The following is a 26,806-nucleotide window of genomic DNA, read 5'->3' as shown; positions in this document are numbered from 1 at the left end:
AAATTCCAATGGGGGGAAGATTCCCAAGCTCATTTTACAAGGCCAGCATTATCCTAATTCCAAAACCAGATAAAGACCCTACAAAGAAAGAAAATTATAGGCCAATTTCCTGATGAATACAGATGCAAAAATCCTCAACAAAATATTAGCAAACCGAGTTCAGTAATACATTAAAAAGATCATTCACCATGATCAAGTGGGAATTATTCCTGGGATGCAACAGTGGTTCAATATCTACAAATCAATTAATGTAATACACCACATAAGCAAAATGCAGGATAATCATATCAATAGATGCAGAAAAAGCATTTGACAAAATCCAGCACCCATTTGTAATAAAAAAAAAACTCTCAGCAAAGTGGGAACAGAGAGAACATACTTTGACATAATAACAGCCATATATGACCAACCGACAGCCAACATCATACTCAATGAGGAAAAACTAAAACTGTTTCCCCTCAGATCAGGGACAGTTATGTTTACTTTCACCACTCTTCTGCAAAGCAGTACTAAAAGTCCTAGCCACAGCAACCAGACAAGGAGACATTCAAACTGAAAAGGAAGAAGTAAAAATGTCATCATTTGTAGATGACATGATACTGTATACAGAGAACCTCAAAGATTCCATTAAAAAACAACTAGAACTGATAAATTAATTGTTTATTCACTGTTGGCGGGAATGCAAATTGATGCAGTCACTATAGAAACCAGCATGGAAGGCCCTCAAAAAAATTAAAAATGGTACTACTGCATTAAGGCCCAGTGATTCCACTTCTGGGTATTTATCCAAAGAAACCCCAAACACTAATTTCAAAGAATCTATGCACCCCTATGTTCACTGCAGCGTTATTTACAATAGGCAAGCTATGGAAGCAACCCAGTGCCCTTCAATAGATGAGTGGATAAAAAGCTGTGGTACATTTATAGTGGAATTTTACTTGGTCACAAAAAAAGAATGAAGTCATTTGTGATGGCATGGATGCACCTAGAGGATATTATGCTAACAAAAGAAGTCAGAAGAGAAAGAATGATGTCACACTTATATGTAGAATCTAAAGAACAAAACAGAGGCCCTGGCCAGGTAGCTCAGGTGGTTAGAGCGTTGTCCCAGTAGGCCAAGGGTGCGGGTTTGATCCCCAGTCAGGGCACGTACAAGAATCAGCCCATGAAGGCACAAGTAAGTGGAACAAAAATTAAGGGTTCTGGAATACACTCTCTCTCCCTCTAAAATCAGTAACTAAATTTAAAAAAAAAGAAGTAGCACAAAAACCAGTTTTGGTAAAATGTGGCTGAAGAGGTAGGGCCGAGTCAGAAGACAGGGCTTTGTGGCAACAGTAAGGAATGTGGGCTTAATTCTGAGTGTGACAAACACTATGTGATTGGCGGGACGCAAACAGGGGACAGAAATGACTGGACTGACATTCTTTTAAAAGTTCAGCTAGCAAATGACTCACGAGCAGCAGCCATGAGGTGGGGGTAACCCAGCAGAATGTGCCCTCGAGGGTGCCAAGAGCAGGGTTTTTCTAGAAGGAGGAAGCCATCAGCTCACTCACACACTACCGACAGAAAAAGCAGGCTAATGACAAGAGAAGTAAAACTGAATCTGACAAGGTAGCAGTACCGGCGACCTTTCCGAGAGTGGCTCAGTTACGCGGGCGCTGAGAGAGTGTACAAGGTGAAACACAGATGGCGAGAGGAGACAAGGGACAGCGACGCCTCACATGAGGCAAGGACTCTGACCGTGAGGGCGCAGAGAGGAGGAGCACGGAGGAGGGAGATGTGGGCACAAAGTCTTTTTTTTTTTTTTTTAAGTAAGAGATGGGAGATAAACCATGCTTCTTTGTCGATACAATTTTCCACACACCCTGGTATGTGCCTCTCATCTTAATGTGAACATTCACACTGGCCGAGTCTTCCTTGGGCTTTGAAAAACGTGCCTCTCTTGGTTTCCACAACAAAGCCCTCCCTGACTTGCTTTCCTTCCACCCCTGGCTGCTCCATCCCATGTCCTTTGCTGGTGGTTCCCTTCCAACAGCAGGTCTTCAGGGGTCTGATCTCCTCAGGCCTCTGCCCCTGGCACTTGTCCTTCCTCTCAGGGTAGCTAATCTGAGCAGACGGCTGTAAGCAGAAGTGACATGTGAGCAAGTCCCCCATCTGCACCACTTTGTCAGACCTCTCTTCTAAGCCCACGTGCCCTCTCCAGTTTAAATTTCACAGGAAATGCGTGCTTTCTGCCCATGTTTCCCCCACCTCTCAGTGAGCCGCACTGCCACCACCCTGCTGTTCAGGTAAGAAATGGGGAGCACCCCCCCCGTCCTCCTGCTGGTCTTCTATATCCAGCCCAGCTGCAAGGGATACGTTTTCGGGCTAAAACAAACCCCTCAAATTTGTTTACCTTTTCTCCATTCTGTTGCCATCACTATAGTCGAAACCCCGAACCGCGCTCATCTGGATCACTATCCATTCTACACAAAGCAGGAGTGATCTTTAAGAAAGCAAATCTGCTCACGTGCCTCTCATACGTAAAGCCTCTGGATGGTTTCCCAAACCTTTAGAAAGAAATCTAATATCCTCATCCTGGTCTATCACAACCCCCCATTTAGCCCCTGCTGACTCTCTCCTTCCCTCCTTCCCCGCTCACTCAGCCTCAGCCCTGGTGTCCTTCCACGCCACCACGCCCTCCTCAGGCTGTGAGCACGGCTCCAGCCTCACAGAGCCTCCTCCCGGTCTCTGCCTGGCTCGCTCACTCCTAGCCATCCAGCCCCCACTTTAAGTGTTCCTCGTCCCAGAGAGATCTGTTCTGCTTCCTAGTACTAAATTAGGATCCTAAATCTTTGTCTTCTTATCTCTAAAATTAGTTATTTTGAAGATTAAACAAGATTATCCATGTAAAGTTCTTGGCACAGTGACTAACACACATGCTGCACCCAGCCAGTGTTAGCTAGGATTTTCTTCATTATTCTCACAGAGCACGCTGTTATTTCCCCAGATAGGACCTCTGTTATTAGCTCTCACACACTGTAATTATATATTCATTTGAGTTTAGTTAATAAGTGTCCCTTTTTTACAACATAAATTCTACAAGCGCAAGAAACTACACACCTGCTTTGTTTCGCACCATATACCTAAAACGGAGCACACAATTTCACCCCCAGTTGGCAATAAACAGATACTGACTACAACTGAGTGAATGAATAAAAGAATTACTGATATATCACAAAATATGTCCTTATTAAATGCCAATCACAGAGGGCTGTATACCGGGTAGTAAAAGAAGGTAATTAGAGACATCTAGCTCAAGCTGAATCAATAGTTTTACCTCTTTCTCTTCCCAAAAGCACACAGAAATAATAGGAGAAACAGAAACATACTAATAAACCAAAAGCATGCTGGGAAGGAAGAGGTGCCGTCAGCAGAACAAAAGCTCTGAGTGGTTCCGCCGAAGAGATCAATCCGAGCCGAAGAACCTACAGTGGAAAGGTAAGTACCGGTTCTACCAGTCTGGGCCGGAAACACCTCATGCTCCGAGTCAGCCGGGACTGGGGATGACAGAGCCCTGGGGTGGGAGGACGGTATTCAGCTCAAGGCTTGCCAAGGCAGAAGCAGGGCACTCCCGGCCGAGTAACAAGCAGTGGTGTCGTTCCCCCCCACCACCACGCAGCTGGAAAACAGTTCTATCCAGAGCGGGCGCGGGCGGGCTGGCACAGGGGGCTCAGTGCTTCTTCTCTTTAAACACATGCTGCATATACGTGTGTGTGAGTGTACATATATATAAACGTTTTTACTATGGGGAACTTTAAAACGTGCACAGGAGTAAAGCGAACACTATAATGAATTACTATGTACTATCACTTCATCAACATAATCACTGAAGGCCAGCTTTTAAAATCTATACCAGGCTTTCTCAATCTTGCACTAATGAAATTTTGGACTAGATCATTCTCTGTGGGTGGCTGTCATGGGCACTGAGACGTTTAGCAAACCAATTGTGGTGACCAAAAAGCATCCCCAGACATTGCTGACTGTCCTCTGGGGAACCTGCCCTGAGCTGAGAACCACTACCACTGTTCCACACCCATCCCACCGGATTATTTTAAAGCCAATCGGAGACATAACATTTCAACTGTAATTACTTCAGAATGTATCACTAAGAGATAAGGATTCTTAACATAATCACCATGCCATTATCCCATTTAAAAAGCAACATGAATTCCTTAATATAATCTAATATTCCATTACTGTTCAGACACACCTGATTGTCTCATCCACTGTTTGGTTAGAGCTGACATCCAGAGAGGCTGTGTGCACTGAACGTGGTCGCTAGGCACACTCGGTCCACAGAGGGTTTCTGGGTGGGCCCTGACCACAGCGATCATGTCCGGCAGCCACAGAGATGAAGAGGGGAAGAGAAAGAAAGGCAGCTCCACCGGGAGGGTAACTACATCCAACTTCCTAAACCACGACTGAACCCCTAGCTGAGCACAGGTCCCTGTCTGTCCCCCTGAGGGGCACCTGCTGTCAGCACACTTCCTCCCTCCACCGACACTCCTGCCTTCGCTGCCTCCCAGGTGCTGCGGAGAGCACTCCCCGGTACACCTGCGGCATGCACATCTCTGTCTCAGTCTGCCTCTGCAGAACAAAGCTAGCAAGGCTGAGCTGTAAATCTACAGAAAGACTGAACGACTAGAGAGCACATTAGGACCACCGACTTCATGGGAAGAGGTAGCTGGTAGACAATGCCAGAACGGGATGTATTTATTACACAAATCATCCAAATTAACACCAGTAAAAATGCTTTGAAAAAAACTGGTAACAAGAGGACAAATACTGTATGGTTCCACTAGAATCAGGTACCTAGGACAGTGAAATTCACAGGATGGAAAGCAGAACGGTGGTCACCAGGGGAGGAACGGGGAGGGGAGTGCGGAATGGGTTACAGAGCTCCGGTCTGGGACGGTCCAGAGGTTCTGGAGACGGTGGTCGCGCAACATGAGTGTACTTAATGGCACCAACTGTACAGTTAGGACGGCCAGATTCATATTACATCTGTTTTACCACAATCAGAACAAAAGCTGGTTCTCCTGATGCATTCCAAATAATTTGGAATACATTTAAAAAATAATATATATGAGAAAAGAACCAGTTTCTTGGACTTCAAAAGGAAGGAAGCAAAGTTGCCCACCTCCTTTCCTCCCTCTTTATTCCTTTCTGCCTCGATAACGAAAACACCAGCCATTGCTGTTCAAAAGCACTAGAGGCCCGTGCATAAAAACTTAGAATCCTTAATTAATCTGCATAGAAATAATTTGCTCAGCAAACCCATTATAATGCAAATATTTCAAAACAATTGCCTCATTTCTCAAAAAGCATTTGCCTTTAAAATTAGAAGGTGACATCAACATTTACAGCAGCACAGAAGATCTGCTCTGGGGAAACTGGGGGGCTTCAGAGGACGCTGGGAACATGCGTGTCTCTTCATTTTCTGTCTGGTCAAAGGCAATTACACAAAATTGTTTTTTAACTTAAACCAAAGATGTATTAGGATGTTACAATTAGCAATAATCTTGATAAGGTAATTTTATTTCTTTTTAATTATAATATTGAAACTACTCAAATCTTTATTAATTAGCTAGGTAAAATAGGGGTATATCTGGGGCAAGAGAAAGGCCGATTATTAAGAAAATCTACACTAAGTAGAAGGAATCATAGGTCTTATGCTTAATCTTGAAGCCTCTCACTTTGGCTTTATTATAAGACTGGTTAAAAAGCAGTTTTAAGGAGAAAATCTAAGTGTCTACTGTAACACAAATCCATGGACTTCTACACTTAACAGACTCTGGTAAGAGAATGTGAACAGCCAGGGCTGTGTCATCAACACCAGCTCCTAAGGTTATGACAGCACAGCTGGGGACGGAGAGAATCACACGCGGTGTGGGGACACCTCACCACCCCTCACCAAATACACTGGCCGATGGGCACCACATACAGGGCTGGAGCACCCACACTTCTGATGCAGATGCTCCCCACTTAGTGGGACTTCACAAGCCTGCAAATGTTCCATTACTTAGTTATGCGTGAAAACCGTGCACAGTTAAATAATGAAATCAGAGAAATATACTTCAAGAAATCTGATTTGATAAAACAAACTCATGAGAAAGCTCACTTCACCCATGAACATTCTCCAAGCTCAAATGCAGTTTCCATTTCTCAGCCTGTTGGATGGTCTCTTTCTTTTATGCTCTTTCTACCTTTCCTGTTATCCTGAGCCAACCATGCCGCATCTACAGATGTGTGTCACACCCTCTGTTCTCCGGAACCGGGGACTTGGCAGCACTGCTCAGACCACACCACTGACGCAGCATCTCCAGTCACAGGGACTTAACACTAAAGGGCTGAACATCCACATAAAGTGACAAAGGGTTGGCATTTTATAGACTAGGGAAAAAACAACACAAGGGCAGGCTGTTTAAAGGTAATTACGGCCTAGAACTTAGTCATTAACTATGGAATATAAATGAAGGCCTACTATCACCAAAGGGTAATATTAACAAGCTGACATGATAAAGTAAGATACAGTTGTTTTATTACTTGTTAAAACGTATCACAGCTATTAGAATCTGTAATCTACATTTAAAAACATAATAAAAAACCAGAAGGAGTACTTGGTTCTGTTCCTCTTTTCTATGAGGTTAATATGAAAGGAGGCAAAGTAAACAGACAACAGGCACAGATGCACAGGGTCACCACAGACTGGAAGCAAAGGAAACAGTACAAATATTATACAGGTATGAGGGTCAGATATAAGGTGAGTGGCTCACCTCTTCTATCCTTCGAGTCAGAATCACCTGTGTAACAAGTGAAAAACAGAAACATTCACTCAAATTAATGGAAAACATTAGTATTCAATCTAAGGTAAGACAAAATAAACTCTCAGAATACAGATACTTTCATCTTTGTAAAATCTGAGCTACAATAAGGCACCCTCCAACAGCTGGGAAACAAGCTTGCCCAGAGAAATACAGACAATGGTATGACAGTCTTAATGTCGTCTGGGTCATTAAAATGCAACAGTGCATAATTAAGTTAAGGATATGCAAAACCTAAATGATAATAGGTAATAAAATCTAATTGGTATAGACCAAACTCTATATACTAACAGAAAAAAAGCTTTTCGAAGGCTCATGGTATATTCACAAGCCTTTATAAATTTCCTACAGTAGAAATAATACGAACAATATTCTTTTATCATGATGCAATAGAAATTAACAAAGAAACACTTGAAAATTAAAAACAAAACAAAACTGCAAAATAGTACCTTAATAATAATAGAACCAGTCTTGTGGCAAAATCCACCAACTCTCTTCCAATACCAGTCTCCTCTGCTTGTCTTTGGTACAGATCCCGTTTTTGTTTTGTTTTGTTTTAGCGGAGAACAAAGCTGTCTAGCTAGAGATACATTTCTAAGACACTCTTCTTGTGCTAGGTGCAGTCATACGAAGGGTTCAAGCCAATGGGATGTGAGCAAAAATGAAAATACTGCGTGTCCCCATTGCCTCCGTTCACCGTTCCCAGGGGCCGAAACAGGACCCAACGATGAGAACCATCTTTAAACAGATGAGGGAAATTTTGATGGGATGACTGGGCCACAGGAAAACAGGAACTTGGTCCTAGATGAGGCAAAGTCCCCTGTCTACCTCTAGGATGTGACAGGGGAGAGAAAGACATTTCTGTCTTAATGTAAGTCACTGAATTTTGTGTGTCTTTGTCAGAGTAGCTTAGATTGCATTTTAACACAAATACCTATAGGAACACTTTCAGAATATGGCTAAAGCTATGCTTATAAAAATTTCATAGCATTAAATATATTAATTAGCTGGGAAGAATGAAAACAAATTAAGCATTCAATTTAGGAAGAAATAAATCTAAAAAAAGTGGAATAAGAATAAAAAACTTAAAATTAAAAGTGAAAAAGAATTAACAAATATACAATCACAGGTTCTTTGAAAGAAAAAAAGCAATGAATCATGAAACAGATAAATGTTTAGCCAACCTAAACAAGAAAAGGAATTTAAATATATAAATAAATATTCACTGCTATGTAAGAAATTAATCCTAAGAGATAACTTTTCCTCAAATCCATTCAAATAATTTTGAAAGCATGAATGAAATGCACAGTTTTCTAGGTAAACTTCAATTCATTTCATGAAGCAAAACAAAATACAGACAACCAGAACTTATCAAGCTGTAGCATAGATACAAAGGCAACACCCAGACTGATTTCATTTAGAAATAACTTACAAAGAAAATTCCAAATAAAATAATTGTCAAACAAATTGCACAGTTCATTTAAAAAAAAAATGCAATGCAACCAAATATGGTTGTTTCTGCAGGACTGTAAACAATTTAAAAATACAAAATTTATTCATAGATTCATCACAGCAGATGATAAAAAAAAAACATATACATCTTGCTCATTGACGCTGAACAAGCAGTTGGCAAACTTAATCACCCATTCTTGACATAAATGCTCTTTAAAGCAGAAATGAAGTGATAAATCCTGAACATGATAAATACTATATGTTCATCTCAACCTGGGTCAGCACCGCGCTCAGTGGAGAAACACCAAGAGCACCCGCCTCAGACAGTCGGTACAAGACAAGGCTGTCTGCTACAGTGTCTTCACTTTCTTGTAGAGCAGTGGTACCCAACCTTTTTGGGGCCACAGACCGGTTTAATGTTAGAATATATTTTCACGGACCAGCCTTTAGGGTGGGATGGATAAATGTATCACATGACCGAGACAAGCGTCAAGAGTCTTAGACCAGGGGTCCCCAAACTTTTTACACAGGGGGCCAGTTCACTGTCCCTCAGACCGTTGGAGGGCTGGACTATAAAAAAACTATGAACAAATCCCTATGCACACTGCACAAATCTTATTTTAAAGTAAAAAAACAAAATGGGAGCAAATACAATATTTAAAATAAAGAACAAGTAAATTTAAATCAACAAACTGACCAGTATTTCAATGGGAACTACGCTCCTCTCACTGACCACCAATGAAAGAGGTGCCCCTTCCGGAAGTGCGGCGGGGGCCGGATAAATGGACTCAGGGGGCTGCATGTGGCCCGCGTCGTAGTTTGGGGACCCCTGTCTTAGACGGATATAACAGAGGGAATCTGGTCATTTTTTAAAAATAAAACATCATTCAGACTTAAATATAAATAAAATAAAAATAATGTGAGTTATTTATTCTTTCTCTGTGGACCGGTACCAAATGGCCCACAGACCAGTACCGGTCCACGTCCCGGGGGTTGGGGACCACTGTTGTAGAGGTATTCTCCAATTTATTTAAAAAAAAAAAAAGATCTAAAAATTAGGAATAGATATTTTCAGATAAGATGATTTAAAGACATGATAACTGAAGAAAACAGCATCAAACACTAAGGAAATTTGTTAAGATGACTAGTATAAAATGTACCTACCAAAATAATAGCCAAAATATACCTAAAACTAAAACAATGTTATATGGCAATTACAGCTCAATTAAAAAAATTAAACAACTTTCTGCCCTGGCCAGGTAGCTCAGGTGGTTAGAGCGTTGTCTCAGTAGGACAAGGGTGCGGGTTTGATCCCCAGTCAGGGCACGTACAAGAATCAGCCAAAGAATGCATAAGTGGAAAACAAATCAATGTTTCTCTCCCCTACCTTCTTCTCTCTCTCTAAAATCAATAAATAAAGCCTGACCAGGTGGTGGCACAGTAGATAGGGTATCAGACTGGGATGCAGAGGATCCAGGTTCAAAACCCCAAGGTCACTGGCTTGAGCACGGGCTCATCTGGCTTGAGCACAGGCTCACCAGCTTGAGTGTGGGGTCATAGACATGACATCATGGTAGCTGGCTTGAGCCCAATGGTCACTGGCTTGAAGCCCAAGATCTCTGGCTTGAGCCCAAAGTCACTGGCTTGAGCAAGGGGTCACTTGCTCTGCTGTACCCCCCTGGTCAAAGCACATATGATAAAGCAATCAATGAACAACTAAGGAGATGAAGGAGCCGCAACAAAGAATTGATGCTTCTCATCTCTCTCCCTTCCTGTCTGCCCCTATCTGTCTCTTTATCTCTCTCTCTGTCTCTGTCACAAAAAAATAAATAAAATCAATAAAAAAATATCTTTAAAGCTTTCTTATGTAATGGAAGAAAGCACTCCATTTATATTAGCAAAAAGCAAAATAAAACAACAAAGAAAAAAACAACAACACTCAAGATACTGGAAACAAGCTGAACAAAACATGTGTGACACGACTGGGAAAAACTTTAAAATGCTTCCAAGAAACACAAAATAAAACCAGCAACTGGACACCACATTTTTGGACAGAAAAACTTAAAGCTGTCAACTGTTCAAGTTAACTTATAGATTTAACATGACTAATAAAAGCTTTTTCCTAAAACTACCTAACAAAACCCTTTCTTTCCCCCCTGCTGTACAAGTTGATTCTAATGTTCATAAAGAAAAATAATCAAGTATTGCTAGCCAAATTCTGAAAAATAAGATTAACAAGACATGACCCACCTTCTCAAACAGTAAATATTTTATACAGACAAACAATACAATACAATCTGTTATTTCACGCACGTGACAATGTTGGCAGGCTGAACCATTTTCAGGGTGCTTCAGCAACCAGACGGGGACTGCCTCTCCCTGGGGAACACACCCCACCAGCAGGGCGGCAGGGCACCTGTTCTTCTGCCCTCTCTCCAGTGCAAGGAAACAGCGAGCTTAACCCTGTCAGGCCACAGCTAGCATCTCGGTACAGCGCTGATTTGCGGTTCACTAAGTGAGGGTGAGCCGCTTTTCCTATTTGGAAGAATTACTTTATCTCTTTTTCTGAGACCTCTCTCTGTTGGTTTGCTTTGCCTGGGCTGTGCTGAAGCCCTGGACAGACTGGCACTGCACCTCTCTAACGCCACCTCGGGACACAGGTCTCCCACCCCACCTAACTGTGCAGGACATCAAGATCCATGTCCTTCCCGGGGTCCCCACGAACCCACCCCGTTGGGCAATAACGCAATTACTCAGTTTCATACACGCGCACCTTTGGTCTCCAGCCTCATCAATTAGCCCCACCTTACATTTTCAATCTTCTCTCCCTTTAAACATAATCACACCCGCCCGATCTCACCAGAGTCTTCTTTCCTCTTAACCCTGTGGGAACCAGATATCCTGGGAATTCCTTATATTTAAATTCCATTGTTACGTTTGAAAAGTAATGAAATACTTTTGTTTGGGCAAGTTTGCTTACATTCTGGTTAGGAAACACAAGCAAAAACAAGGGTCGATAAGCTCCAAGAGCAACAGAAAGAACAGACAGAAACCAGCCCTGGTACCTGAGGGAGGGAAAGTCTCGGGGGTGGTGGCCGCGGTGCTGGAATTCCCCTCCCAAGGCTCTGTCCTGGCCTCCGTGAACTGGCTCTCTGGAAGCCACGTGCCGTTTGGTGAAACCGTAGAAACCAAAGAACTGGGGCTTGCTGTTCTTGTGGTCCCGTTCGCAGAGTCTGAGGAATTGACAGTGGTCACATCGGTGGATCCCAGAGTTACATTTGGGCTGAGTGTCGGCGTCACAGAAAAGGTTACTGAAGACGTAGCGTTGGAAGTTTTGGTCTCTTCTTTTACTGACTCTGCTATCGATGCTTCATTAGGTCTTGTGATGCTTCCTGGAGGTGAGACTACAAACACCACAAAAATGAGGAAACAGCACATAAAGAATGTGTTAGCTTCAAAGCTACGAGGCACAAAGGAGCAGGTCTTAATAAACTGTCAGGTGCTTGGAAGCCACACACACTTCCCTTTATTCAGTGCTGGACCCTTCCTACCTACTCCATAAAGGAAGAAACTGGATTCTTAACTTAGTTCCTCAGAATCAATATACGAGAATCTTAAATAGCAACTTTTTTTTTTTTTACTTTTCAGAAATAAACACATTGTTTTTTTATTTATTTAAAGTAGAATGTATATGGTATATATTGTAGCATATATGGTATGCACCTCAGTGATGAGCATTCACTATGAGTCAGAGATTTCCAAGGACAGTTATTTTACTAACATTTTTAAGTAACACTTAAATATTTTTTCTTTAATACCACCTGGGTCTTCAATTTTGCATTAAATATGAAAGCAAAATTCTACTCTGAATGCCAGCCTCAGTAAATGACAATTTACCTGTGGTTGCATTGTTGGCACTGACATATATCAGACGACTGCCAAGCAGAACAAGAATGATCCAGGAATCCATGCTGACCTGAAAAAGAGCGCGTTAGTTATATTGTGACGATGTCAACTACTCACCAAAGGAGTATTTTAGGCAAAACCTTTCCAACTATTAAAATGATTTTGGGGGACTCTGATATGTATATTTCCCTAGGAATCTAACTACTTAATTTAATCGCTATACCAATATAAATAAGACTTAATAAGAGCAAACTTTTTAAAGCAGTGACTCTCAATCTTGGCTACACTTTAGAATCACCTAGAGAACTTTAAGAACTCCCCACGCCCACCTGCATCTCTGGGGGTGAGGACTAGGCAGCTGTCCCCGTGAAGCTCTCCAGGTGACTGCAAGGTGCGGCTCCAGCATCGTCAGAGTGAGAAGTATGCAGAAGGCAGGCGGATGGCATGAACCTGCTGCCCTGGGAGCAGGCACCACACACTGCTCTCACCCTCACTCCACCTCAAACCCTATCAAAGGGCTGCGGCATATTCCCATGACTCACAGTGGCTCATCTGTCCGTTCAGATTTCTGTGCCCTACACTAAGCTAGGCACTAGGTTAACAACCGCAGGGCAATACACTCATAGGGGCCCTGGCCAGTTGGCTCAATGGTAGAGCATCGGCCTGGTGTGCAGGAGTCCCGGGTTCGATTCCCAGCCAGGGCACACAGGAGAAGCGCCCATCTGCTTCTCCACCCATCCCCCTCTCTTTCCTCTCTGTCTCTCTCTTCCCCTCCCGCAGCCAAGGCTCCATTGGAGCAAGGTTGGCCCGGGCACTGAGGATGGCTCCATGGCCTCTGCCTCAGGCGCTAGAATGGCTCTGGTCGCAACAGAGCAATGCCCCAGATGAGCTGAGCATCGCCCCCTGGTGGGCGTGCCCGGTGGATCCCAGTCGGGTGCATGCGGGAATCTGTCTGACTGCCTCCCCATTTCCAACTTCAGAAAAATACCAAAAAAAGAAGAAGAAGAAGAAAGCAATCCAGTATATAAAAAAAATACACTCATAGGTCCTATCTTCATGGGTCTTACAGCCTGGAGGTAATTCAATATGGTAGTGACTCCCCATGGGAAGTAGGACATGCTTCTCCTGAGGAAGGATGGGACATGCAGGTGGTTCATACATACCCAAGGAGTTTGCCTCTGGTACCACCAACCAAACCTAACAGGGAAATGGGTTCAGCAAGTAGCCTTCCCAAGGTATAGACATACAAAATTTGACCATATTCCCACTCTTTCCACCTGACCATAATCTAAAATTAGGAAAGCATACAATTCCCCCACAGGATTAGGAAACAGATGGGAAGGCTGATTATTGTACATGTGTATGCATCTATTCTTGATAAATCAAGACCACTACCTCATTCCACATACTAAAATAAAATCCAGTTAAAGGCAATGTAAGAAATCACAAAGGTTAAAATGAAATACCTAACAATAGGGAAAAAAAAGCTTCTAAATGTAAAAGAAATCAATTAAAAATAATTAGTTTGTCATGGACAGGAAGACAATATTGTTAAGATGTCCATTTTTCCCATTTAGATCTACATATCCAGTGCAACCTCAGTCACGAAGAGACATGGAGAAACCTTATTCTCCTACTCAGCTATGTCGCCCCTTCTCCATAGCAGTGATCTCAAAGAATTCCTCTCCTCTCCAACCGCTTCCTCCTACACCTTTGGCTACTTGGCCTTGCCTTCACTTCAGAGAAACTGACGCCACTGGACTGGGACACCCTTAATTCCCGGTCACCATATTTACAAATTTCCTCCTCTGCAATTCTTTCCAAGAATCTCCGTCCATTAGAAATCCTGTAGATTCTCTTCTACCACCTCCTTGATTTAATTTCTCCCTTCTGTAACAGCATTTAAACACAAGAGTTTCTAAGGAAAAAGAACTCTTTGAATCTACATCACCCCTCCAGCCAGCATTCTCTCTGCCCACTCCACTGCCAAATCTCTAGAAAGAGCTGTGTCCATGGCAATCTGGCCTCTCTCACCACTATTCCACAACAGCTACCTCCGTATTTTTAAAGAATTAGCGCTTTTAAAATATTTCCAACTCAGTCACAAAGAACTAACTTCCCTAATATGTAAGATTCCTACAGATCAGATTAATAAAAAGCGGACCAATAACCCAAAAGAAAAATGGGCAAAAGACATGAAACAGACAATTCACAGAAAACCAAACACTTCTCTTACATACATGAATATGCTCAACGTCACTCACGATCAGAGAAAGCCAAATTAAACCTGGACTGCCATATCAGTTTTCAACTATCAGACAGAAAGAAGCAAATATAAAAAACTTGAACAATCAAAAGGATTTGAGTGAACAGATAATCTCCTACAATCTGTAAAATTTACCAGAATTATGACAGTTTAAATACTTTGACACAATTCCAGTTAAGAACTTTACAGATATATCTATATTTTAAAAGTGATCTATGTACAAGGTTATTCAATACAGCATTGTTTGCAATAAAAAAAAAATATGGGAAATACCGTTTATCAAAAGGAGAAATGAACACGATTAAATAAATCATGGCATATTCACAAAATGGAATACTATGCAGTCGTTAAACAGAACAAGGAGGCTCTTTGGAGATTCATTTTAGTACACAAGGCAACCTCTGATTTTGCACTAACTTAAAAATAACTTTTACAAAAAGCTAAATTAAAATTCACTGTTGAGGGGATAGGAGCCCACTGGTATTTCCTTCCCTCCTTCGACACTCTCCTTTCCCCATCCTATACCCAACCTTTCTGTTGTTAAATCTCTCAACCTCTCTTTCTCACATCTGATTTACTGACACTCCATCCTGTCTCATATTCATCACTTCCCGACACCCCTCTCTGGATTTAAAATCTGAGGGTTTTAAAAACTGGTTCTACGCCTGACCAGGCGGTGGTGCAGTGGATAGAGCATCAGACTGGGATGCGGAGGACCCGGGTTCGAGACCCGAGGTTGCCAACTTGTGCGCAGGCTCATCTGGTTAGAGCAAAAACTCACCACCTTGGACCCAAGGTCGCTGGCTCGAGCAAGGGGTTACTCAGTCTGCTGTAGCCCCACGGTCAAGGCACATATGAGAAAGCAATCAATGAACAACTAAGGTGTCACAATGCGCAACGAAAAACTAATGATTGATGCTTCTTATCTCTCCGTTCCTGTCTGTCTGTCCTGTCTATCCCTCTCACTGACTCTCTCTCTGTCTCTGTAATAAATAAATAAATAAATAAATAAATAAAACTGGTTCTATGATGAAGGTCTAGTCTCAATACGGATGAACAGTAAATCCACGGGAATATGCACTACCAAACGTCAGGAGGAAACCAGCCCTGCGGCTGTAGTCTGCACGACGCCGACCCTGTGCACACAGCCTAATAGTGGGAATGGTGCTGCCTCGTCACTGGATGATTTTTAGGGTGAGCTCCATTTGTTTTTTGTCTGTCTTTTTATTCAGTAAGAGGAGAGGAGGCAGAGAAGCACACTCCTTGTATGCACCCTGACCAGGATCCACCCCAGCAAGCCCACTAGGGGGTGAGGCTCTGCCCATCTGGGGGCGTTGCTCTGTTGCTCAGCAACCAAGAACTTATAGTGCCTAAGGCAGAAGCCATGGAGCTATCCTCAGAGCCCAGGGCCAACTCACTCCAATACAGCCATGGCTGCAGGGTGAGGAGAGAGAAAGAGAGAAAGAGAGAGAAAGAGAGAGAAGCAAGAGGGGAAGAGGGGGAGGGGTGGAGAAGCAGATGGGCTCTGCTCCTGTGTGCCCTGACCGGGAATCAAACACTAGACATCCACATGCCAACTGACGCTCTACCACTGAACCAACCAGCTAGGGCCTCTATTTGTGATATTTTAAAAATTAGTTTGTCTAACAGCTTCTTATAAAACTAAATATACACCAACTTTATAATCTATTAAGTCCATTCCTATATATTTAGCCAAGAGAAATAAAAACATATGTCCATAAAAAAAACTAGTACAGCATGTTCTAGTTTATAATAACAAAAAACTGAAAACAACCCAGGTATCCATCAATAAGAGAATACACAGGCCCTGGTCGGCTAGCTAAGTGGATAGTGTTGGCTCAGCATATGGACGTTTTGGGTTTGGTTCCTGGTCAGGGCACACAGGAGACGTTACTATCTGCTTCTCCACCCCTCCCCCCATCTTCTCATCCTGCAGCCATGGCTGGATTGGTTCTCAGCCATCGGCCCCAAGCACTGAGGATGGCTCCATGGAGCCTCCGCCTCAGGCATTAGAAATAGCTTAGTTGTCAGCATGACCCCAGATGGGCAGAGCATACACCCCAGATGGGGGTGGTCGGGTGGATCCCAATCAGGGCACATGCGGCAGTCTGTCTCTCTATTTCCCCTACTCTCACTTTGATAAGAAGAAAAAGAAAGAAAGAAGGCATGCTCACTGTAAGATATACAAACAGAACAGAGGAACATAAAGCAAATTATTAGACTCATTCACCTCCTGCCAGTCCCATTTCCCAAACGTGATCACTAAATGCTTCCTTCTGTATCTTTAGAAATGTCCTACACTATATAATAAATCCCGGACCTCTCCCACACCAACACATCTAGCAACCTTTTTTCTCAGTGGCTGTATAGCATTTCATCATATGGATGTATCACAATTAATCAGCCTTTCAGTCTGCTTTTGTTAAGTAAGAGTTAATTTTTTATGATTTCCTCCCTTATCTATTACATCATTTTTGATCAGTCAACAGTGGCCTGAGTAAAGATAGAAATATATCTTCCAGGAAAGCCAAAATAATGGTAGAAACTCACATTCACACATTGTTCGTTTTTCAGAAAGTGAACCATGAGCCTTTGGTGGACTGTGAATGTGCAAGAGCTGAGCAGGAGGCTCCGGGGATGAGTCATGAGTCTGGGCAGCTCCCTAACTCACTGGACACAATGGCACACACACTGCGTTCCCTCCTCCCCTACCACACCCAGAGAAAGGGACAATCTACAGCCCTATTTCATTACCAAAACATTTCTTACTTTAAAAGAGTGTTTCCATGGCACATACATTAAATAGGGTGCTTAGTCCGGACAGTATAACACTCAAAACACAGAGGAAAACCAAGATGACATTAGCAATATTTAAAAGCCCTGGGATAAGTGACAAAGGAAATTCTAAAAAATTATAGCTGATGTTTTCCTAATATTTGAGTATCTAAGAACACTTTCCAAATGTTTTGAAAATTCAAACTCAGCACAGTTGATGTGGGACATTGTCCAGAGCTAAAGAGAGAGCTCTGAATTCTACAGAGGGGGCATGGACGCGGGCAGCGTCCACTAGCCACAAAGGCACTCACACTTGCTCCCTATCTCAAAACCCAGCTGCACCGAGTACTCCGTTCGCCTCCTCTCGCTGAATCCTTCCCCGCCCCACAATGCGGATACTGGTGTTACAACATCTTCCACCAGGCCGTGCACCTTCGCAGGGGGTGTTGAGCTACAGAAACCTTGAGTGTTAAATTCATAAGCAATTGATTAAACATGCTTACACACGTATCAGGGATAAATCACGTGAATATATACACTGCACCCAAGGTGAAGGAATCATTCACAGACACACATACCCTCTGGCTTCCGGCCAAGGAGAAACATTCCTTGCCCAGACACACTACCTGCCAGTGGACCCTGAGGCCCAGGGGTTCTGAAAGACATGCTTCCTTACCTAAAGCAAGGGCAGGGAGAACAAAGAGAACTGGGTGCTAGGGAGGACACGCCCACCCCTGGCCCGGTGTGAACGTGTGACTAAGTCCCAGCCAGGTAGGTCTAAGATAAAGTACATTGTGACATCTCTAGGAAGGTGGTTTAAAGGGGAGGGAGTGTGTGTGCCTTTTTCCCTGTCCTTCCTCCTGTAATCTGGAATTTAGATGTGATGATTAGAGCCCCAGCATGTTATGGTCCCTGAGGGGACTTTGAACATAGCAGAACAGAGAGCTAGAAAGGGACTGAGTTCTCGGAAGACACCGTCAAATTGCCCTACTGACTTCCATATTTCAATATACAAGAAACAAAACTGTTCTGTTTTCTGATATACACTACGGAACCCAACCTGCATACAGCTAGCTGTGTCCTTACAAGACTCATGTTGCCCTAGGAAGAGGAAGGACGAGGGAGCTCCGGAATGCCTCCTCTCAGCCCTCTTGCTGGTACTATAATGCAGCACACATTTGCTAAAGAAGAAAAGGTTACAAGGAATCAGTAATATGAAGTCCCCACTAGCACAGCCAACGGCACATCCCCAAAGTTTATAATTTGGCTGTGATAGCTTCCATCAGGAGTCTGTCTATTGAAAGATACGCATTCAATATTCAGTGTGTTTAGTACTGATAAAATAGGGTCAAGTGTCAGGTATATGTTATCTCAATATTCGGCATTTTATCTCAGTTCAATCTAACAGAAACTCTACAAGCTAGATACCCTTACTCCCATTTTATAGATAAACTGAGAAATGGTCACATAGCTGTCAGTTGTGGAGGTAGAGTTCAAATCTAGAACTACCTTTCTTCACATATCTTATCATCATTGGTCTTTCAAGAGTAAAAACTAATAAAGAAACAGAAAAATCTTCCTAGTACCAACTAATACTAGTTGATTTTTTTCCATTTTACAGGTATCTAATCAAAGGGGCAGTAATTTCATTTTAATGAACACATGTTAATCAATCCCTGGTTTTCCGATATTTAATATACATATGGGACTGCTCAGGCACCAGCGCTGTTTAGGGACATTCTCCTCTGTCGCACTGGGGCCGCCCCCCAGGGCTGGACACGGTCTCTGATGAGGAAAAGGAGGGTGTAGTTCCTTCAGCTAACTGTTCACTCACTCAACCCCACTGGGAATAAAAACTGATTTTACAACTACAACCTTTAGTTGCCTGTAGCAGGCAGCTGTACTAGGTATTCTGTACACTTCAGCCCCTCTCACCCTCTTGGCCACCTCGTGAGTCAGGCATTGTTTTTCCAAGTTACAAATGGAGAATCTAAAGATCATAGAGGTTAAGAAATTTGCTATTAGGATTCAAACTCAGAACTTTTTTTTTTTTTTTTTTTTTTTGTATTTTTCCGAAGCTGGAAACAGGGAGAGACAGTCAGACAGACTCCCGCATGCACCCGGCCGGGATCCACCCGGCAAGCCTACCAGGGGCGATGCTCTGCCCCTCCGGGGCGTCGCTCTGCCGCGACCAGAGCCACTCTAGCGCCTGGGCAGAGGCCAAGGAGCCATCCCCAGCACCCGGGCTATCTTTGCTCCAATGGAGCCTTGGCTGCAGGAGGGGAAGAGAGAGACAGAGAGGAAGGGGGGGGGGGGGGTGGAGAAGCAAATGGGCGCTTCTCCTATGTGCCCTGGCCAGGAATCGAACCCGGGTCCCCCGCACGCCAGGCCGACGCTCTACCGCTGAGCCAACCGGCCAGGGCCAAACTCAGAACTTTTTAAAACTACAAAGCTCACCTGACCAGGCAGCGGTGCAGTGGATAGAGCATCGACCTGGGACACTGAGGACCCAAGTGGCTTGAGCACGGGATCACAGCCATGGTCACTGGCTTAAGCCCAAGGTCGTCCGCTCACTGGAGCCCCTTGGTCAAGGCACATATGAGCTCTCGGAAGAGAGCTTGGAAGTGTCAAAAAGCTTATCTGGTCCCAGGCAAAGAGCCGGGTAAGGGCATCAAGCAGGGTCTCAGTAAATATCTGTTAAATGAAGGTGAAAACTGCAGACATGCATGATCAGGGTCTGTGAGGACATGTGGAGGAAGGCAGGCCACGAGGCCTGCACCAAAGGCTGCAGTGCAGGGAGGCTGACGGAAATAATTTGGATCTTAGTAACAGTGAGTGCCAGACAGCATGGTGGAGGATCAGCTGGTGGTGTTCAGGTTAAGAAGGCCGCTGACCGAAGCCTTCAAAAGCAATCTAGCCGACAGATCAGGAGAGCCTCAGAGCAGGGCAGGAACACCGGAGCAGACGATAAGAGAACTTCCATGGTGGGACTGAGACTTGACAATGAGACACCAGAGGACAGGAAGGCCCAGGTGTCTGCCTCAGGTGAATCACTGGGCTATGAGCAATAGGATGATCACTCTGGGACACAGCCTGAGGAAGGTTACAAGCTGAACGTGGAAAACGAATGTGTTGCCCCTACACAGAGCGCTGGTGGGGTGGGACCGGGGTAGGGGTGGGAGAAGGGTAGAATGGCGATGGGTAATGGCCAAGCAGCTGCCACAGAAGCCAGGCAGGAAGCCAGGGAGAGGCAGGAGACAGCTGTAAGGGGGACAAAGGCAACACTGAGCAAGCCAGGCAGGACATCTGACAAGCACAGGAGGCAAGAGTAGGTGGACACCATGGGCAGACAGCGGACCCATGCCACCAAGGGAGGGCGGAGAGGGAGCAGCGGACGGAGCCCCCGCCAGGGAAGGAGAGCAGCCTGGAGCCCTGCCCACAGCTCCTGGAGACATTCCGGAACATCAGAAATCAACCTCCATCACAGGAGACATTCCGGAACATCAGAAATCAACGTCCACCACAGGCCTGTTCTCGAGAGAAGGCAAGGTGAAAGAGGTCCAAAACAGAAGAGGCCCCTAAAATCAGAAGAAGTACGAGGCTCTGAAGAACCACTTGCTGCCACACATGAAATTATATGGAAAAATAGTCACTACTGTGAGGCTGAGCAAGAAGAAACCATGTTTAAGTGCGGACGATCTCCTGTAAGAACTGCACAGGAAAGTCAAAGGCTAAGGAAGTGGAGACGGGGAGATCAAGTCTCAGAAGGGACAAGACTGTTACAGGGCTGCCACAGAAAGTGGCAGGGAATGCTGCCGACACTGGGAGGCCCGGAGGGCCCGGGGAAGACGAGACCCATCTTTCAAGAAAGCTTTTCTAGAAAAATGCTCTAAGCAGCAACCGTGTAGAGAACACGGAGAACTAAGATCTTGCTGAGTAAATGTAAGAGAAGGCTAAGCAACAGGACTAAGTGCTGGCAGAAGAATCAGCTCAACTGCGGGTCCACATGAAAGATGATCAGAGGAAACAAAGTATATACTCAAGTGACTCAACACTCAGAGGAAGGTCGGGCACATTTACAGTGGGAACTACTGAGCAGGTAAGCCGGAAGGCCCCAGGAAACTAATTTCCCAGGAAGTATCTGGAAACTATTGTAACTGCTGGCTCTAGTCCTTGAGGAAAAAAACCAATATATATGATTAACTCTCTACAGTTATAGTTTCCTTGAGATGTATTGCACTCAATGCCAGTAAAATAAAGACCCTTACTGCTCCCAACTGTGCCACAAGCAGCCTATTTGATATCACTCCAGTACCCACGTGTACTTTCCTCCTCTACTCCTGCCGGCAAAACAAGCTATCTAGTGTTGATTATCTTCTTCTAAAAAGTTAATAATGGGCCTGACCTGTGGTGGCGCAGTGGATAAAGCGTCGACCTGGAAATGCTGAGGTCGCCGGTTCGAAACCCTGGGCTTGCCTGGTCAAGGCACATATGGGAGTTGATGCTTCCAGCTCCTCCCCCCTTCTCTCTGTCTCTCCTCTCTCTCTCCCTCCGCTCTCTAAAATAAATAAATTTTTAAAAAAAGTTAATAATGGGTATGTAGGGTACTTGAAGCATATATCAACCTCCTATCCAACTGCTTACACAGTAATTATCTACAGTCAAATTTTATGTATCAATACCTTTAATATAAACACTAAACCCTGGCCTGATTACTTGGCAAAAATCAGGCTGCAAGTCATTTTATCTATTACGTACTGATGGACACTAACTTTGATGACTATGACACTAATCGATACTGACATCCCTTATCTGGAAGGAGGACTGTTCATATATTCAGTGACTGCAAAGAGTTCCCACTGAGCTAAACATAGTGCAGTGTGTACTCTACGAAAGAGTCCAGGAGACCGGCGTTGGGAGGGAGGCTAGTTTAATTCTCTCACAATGCCTGTGGGGAGTCTGGCAGCAATGAACGCCTAGAAAACTCATGAAAGGCCCTTTTATAACCAGGGTGAATGTGGAGCACAAAAGCAAAGTCAGATGACCTACTTAAAGCTTTGCTTTTACTGATGAGAATTAATTCTCATTCCAGATTAGTCTCTTTCTAGAAAAAGAAAACTTTACATAATGGTTGAAAAATTAAGATACAAGCCTGATAACCCTGGTCAACTCCAAGCTTCCCTCTCAGGTTATCAGCTCGATCCAGGCTCTGTGGTCAGACACAGAGTGTACTTTGCGAAGCTCTGACAGGCATGTTCTCTTACCTTAGTGTCACCCGTGTTCCCTGACTGCAGGGCTGTGCGGACATCTAAATGCTATAATCCATCGGTCACATCAGAAGTTTGGGATAATAATATTATAAGAGGAAATAGTTTCTTAATCTCTTCCTGGACCTTATACCAAAACACGGATGGAAACCTGTCTTGAAAAGGAAGACTAGAGGTCTAAGCTCCTTCAAAGTGGGGAACCAAACATTTGCTCATTTGTTCAACCAGTTCCTTGTCATGTGCCAGGCAGGGGAGCAAAGGCACGAGGGGCTCGAGGCTTGGAGGATCGTGCATCTCGAGTGTCTCCTCACCTGCCTCTCCTGTTACCCAGAGCATTTCAGGTTACTCAATAAGTCCTGTCATCCAGGAGGTAGATGAACACGGCTTTTCTTCATTCTGATTACTTGACTCGCTTTCCTTTACGTAAAGGAATAAGATGGAAAATTTTTATCTCCTATTTCATTTTAAAATTCTCTGATTTGTTCTTATGCTGCTGAATTAACGGGTATTTACAGAATGTCTACTACGCGTGCCAAACAGCACACACTTGTAGAAGAAAAAGAACCCTGACAAGGCCTCTTCCCTCGTGTGTGCCTTTCATTAATCCCCACCCCACTTCCTGGTGTCCTCTGCGTCGTCCCTCCATGTTGCTTTGGATGACAAATTCGGTAACTCATCCAAGATCACAAAGCTAGATCTAGAGTCATCAGTTCTTGATTCACTAATTTTCTGAAAGGAAACCGGAGAAAAATGGTGGGAAGTGGGGAGAAGTTCCCAGAGCTCATTAACACAGTTCCAAAACAAACCAAACTCAAGCCTCCCTCCACCACTCCCCCAGGCCCACCCCCCAGCATCTTCCGGTGTCACCTGGTCTCCATACTGGCAGCTGCTTCTGTCTGGGTGCTTCTGCTCCCAGTTCCCACCAGCCAGGTCTCCACTTAATCGAAACCTGCCCCCGTTAGTTATAACAGAACCATTCCTATCCCTCCCCACTCCAAATACTCACTATCATAGCGGCTTATTCACTGCTTCCACAGAACTTAATTATATATATTAACCTGTCAATTATAATCAAGACTCTGTGCTCACAGAACCTACCCAACACCTAGCGAAGTGCCCCACACATAACAGGTAGCCCAGGTAGGAGGCTGATCAGCCTGCCCCTGTAGGGCCTAAAGTCCTGCTTAAAAAAATCTCAATCCCTGAAACGGAATTAAAAGGACTCACTATCCCTAGGTAAGGCCAGAACCAAATGTAAATTCTCTCTAGGAAAAGATATCATCCTAGCTCTCAAATTATTTATACGAACAATACTAAACACATGTCTAGTCCATGGGGCAATAACATGAGAATAAGTAGAAAATAGGCAAAAACAGAACCACAGCATTAAAAATTTCAGCCAAAAACCAGTTTTATATACACGTATAAATAAAATGTAATGGCAGACCTAAAAATGAAAAAGGTCTGAGAAAACAGCTGGAGTAAAGACATCCACTGATGGGCTGAAAAGCAGGTAAACATGTCGGGCCTGTGGCGGCGCCGTGGCCAGAGCCACCTTCCACTCCAAGTGGCGTGACACTGGAATCAATGACTGCAGTACGCTGCGGGCATGGATTTCAACCCCTAGAAATTTTTTACATAAAGAATTATGCTCGCCTGACCAGGTGGTGGCGCAGTGGATAGAGCGTCGGACTGGGATGCAGAAGAACCCAGGTTCGAGACCCCCACTTGAGCAAAAAGCTCACCAGCTTGGACCCAAGGTCGCTGGCTCCAGCAAGGGGTTACTTGGTCTGCTGAAGGCCTGCAGTCAAGGCACATGTGAGAAAGCAATCAATGAACAACTAAGAAGTCGCAACGCGCAACGAAAAACTAATGATTGATGCTTCTCATCTCTCTCCGTTCCTGTCTGTCTGTCCCTGTTTATCTCTGCCTCTGTAAAAAAAAAAAAATAAATAATAATAATAAAATAAAATAAAAAGAATTATGCTCGCCTGACCAGGCAGTGGCACAGTGGATAGAACGTCGGACTGGGATGCGGAGGACCCAGGTTTGAGACCCCGAGGTTGCCAACTTGAGCACGAGCTCATCTGGTTTGAGCAAAGCTCATTAGCTTAAGCCCAAGGTCGCTGGCTCGAGCAAGGGGTCACTCAGTCTGTTGTAAGGTGCCACAACGAAGAATTGATGTTTCTCATCTCTCCCTTCCTGTCTGTCTGTCCCTATCTGTCCCTCTTTCTGACTCAGTCTGCCACAAAAAAAAAAAGAATTATGCTCAGAACACTACAGATAAAGCAAAATGAAACCCATAGGAAACAAGAAAGAGAAAACAGAAGAATAAAAATGAAAGAAATTTTAGAAAATAATAATGGCAAACATAAATGTAAAATTAAAGATAAACAGTTTAAATCTGCCAAATGAAAGATGAAGATAAGCAGACTTGGTTAAAAAAAGGAAAACGACCAAAAGTCCTCAACAAAAACATCAGCAGGCTGAATTTAGCAATATGTTAAAAAAAAGATCCACCACAATCAAGTGGGATTTATTCTTGGGATGCAACATTGGTTCAATATCCACAAATAAATTAAGGTAATATACCATATAAACAAAATGCAGGATAAAAATCATATGATCGTATCAAGAAATGCAGATAAAGCATATGACAAAATCTAGCACCCATTCATAACAAAAACTCTCAGCAAAATGGGAACAGAAGGAACACACCTCAACGTAATAAAGGCCATATCTGACAAACTAACATCATACTCAATAAGGAAAAGCTAAAAGTGGTTTCCTTACTATCAGGAATAAGAGAAGGTTGTCCACTTTCACCATTTTTATTCTACATAGTATTGGAAGTCCTGGCCACAATCAGCCATGAGAAAAAAAGTAACAGGCATCCAGATTGGAAAAAAAGAAGTAACACTGTCATTATTTGTAGATGACATGATACTATATAGAGAGAACCCTAAAGATTCCACCAAAACACTGCTAGAACTGACAAGTGGATTCAGTAAAGTAGCAGGATACAAAATATTCAGAAATCAGTCGCATTTTTATAAACTAATAATGAACTATCAGGACAAAAATTAGAAAAACAACCCTATTTATAATTGCAACAATTAACCAATAAGGTAAAAAACCTGTACTTGACAAATTATAAGACACTGAATAAAGAAACTGAAGAAGATACACATAAATGGGAGCATATCCTGTGCTCAGAGCCCTGAGGAACTATCACAGTTCATATGTCTATACTATCCAAAGCAATCTGCAGAGTCAAGGGAATCCTTTTCAAAATACCAATGTATTTTTCCAGAACTAGAACAAAAATAATCCTACAAATTCTATGGACCAAAAAAAGACCCCAGCAATCTTGAGAAAGGACAAAGTTGGAGGTATCACACTACCCGATATCAAACCATACAATCAGGCTATTGCAATCAAAGCAGCATGGTACTGGCATAAAAACAACATACAGGTCAATGGGACAGAATATTTTAAAGTAAAAATACAAAACGGGAACAGATACAATATTTAAAATAAAGAACAAGTAAATTTAAATCAACAAACTGACCAGTATTTCAATGGGAACTATGCTCCTCTCACTGACCACCAATGAAAGAGGTGCCCCTTCCAGAAGGGTGGCAGGGGCCAGATAAATGCCCTCAGGGGGCCGCATGTGGCCCCAAGGGCCGTAGTTTGGGGACGCCTGATATAAACTGATGATTGCCAAATGGGAGGGAGTTTGGGGGTGGGTGAAAAAGGCGAGTAAGAAGTACAAATTGGCAGTAATAAACAGACATGGGATAGAAAGTACAGCAGAGGGAGTCCAGTCAATAACATTGTAACATCTATGTATGGCCTCGGGTAGGTATTAGACTTACTGAGGGAATCACCTCATAAGTTGTACAAATGTCTAACCCCTATGCTGCACACCTGAAGCCAATATTGGGGAGGGTCCAATACACAGAGGACTTTCTGGGCTCGTGGAAGTTGCTGCTAGAGCCTGCCAGCCCTCTTTGTCCTCGAGGGTGCATTAATTTGCCCTAATTAAATCTTGTCACCACATTTGAACTTCTCCACATGTGTGTCTTTGAAATGCTTTTCTGTCCACACTGCAGACGGACTTATTTCACTGGCAACAATATATTTTGGATTCATGACCAGGATGAGAGCCCCCATCTTATAATTATTTTTATTTATTTTTTTATTTTATTTTATTTTTTTACAGAGACAGAGAGAGAGTCAGAGTGGGG

General features: G+C 43.5%; 1 protein-coding gene across 6 annotated transcripts in view; it reads right to left on the bottom strand.

Annotated features, from left to right (window-relative positions):
* The window catches only part of PTPRA (protein tyrosine phosphatase receptor type A), an 82,780-nt gene that overhangs the window by 35,206 nt on the left and 20,768 nt on the right, over positions 1-26,806 (bottom strand). For 4 of the 6 annotated variants that reach the window (XM_066237086.1, XM_066237085.1, XM_066237088.1 and 1 more), the window contains 3 exons: positions 12,216-12,294; positions 11,384-11,722; positions 6,819-6,845 (listed from right to left, as the gene is read on the bottom strand). In XM_066237086.1, coding sequence (XP_066093183.1) covers positions 6,819-6,845; positions 11,384-11,722; positions 12,216-12,294 — 445 coding nt within the window. The remainder of the gene's footprint in view (positions 1-6,818; positions 6,846-11,383; positions 11,723-12,215; positions 12,295-26,806) is intronic. The other 2 variants (XM_066237087.1, XM_066237090.1) reach the window with 1 other exon arrangement.

The sequence above is a fragment of the Saccopteryx bilineata genome, chromosome 6, assembly GCF_036850765.1.
Source record: "Saccopteryx bilineata isolate mSacBil1 chromosome 6, mSacBil1_pri_phased_curated, whole genome shotgun sequence".
Classification (NCBI taxonomy): domain Eukaryota; kingdom Metazoa; phylum Chordata; class Mammalia; order Chiroptera; family Emballonuridae; genus Saccopteryx; species Saccopteryx bilineata.
Note: the sequence above shows the minus strand (reverse complement) of the source record. Positions and strands in the feature narration are given on the sequence as shown.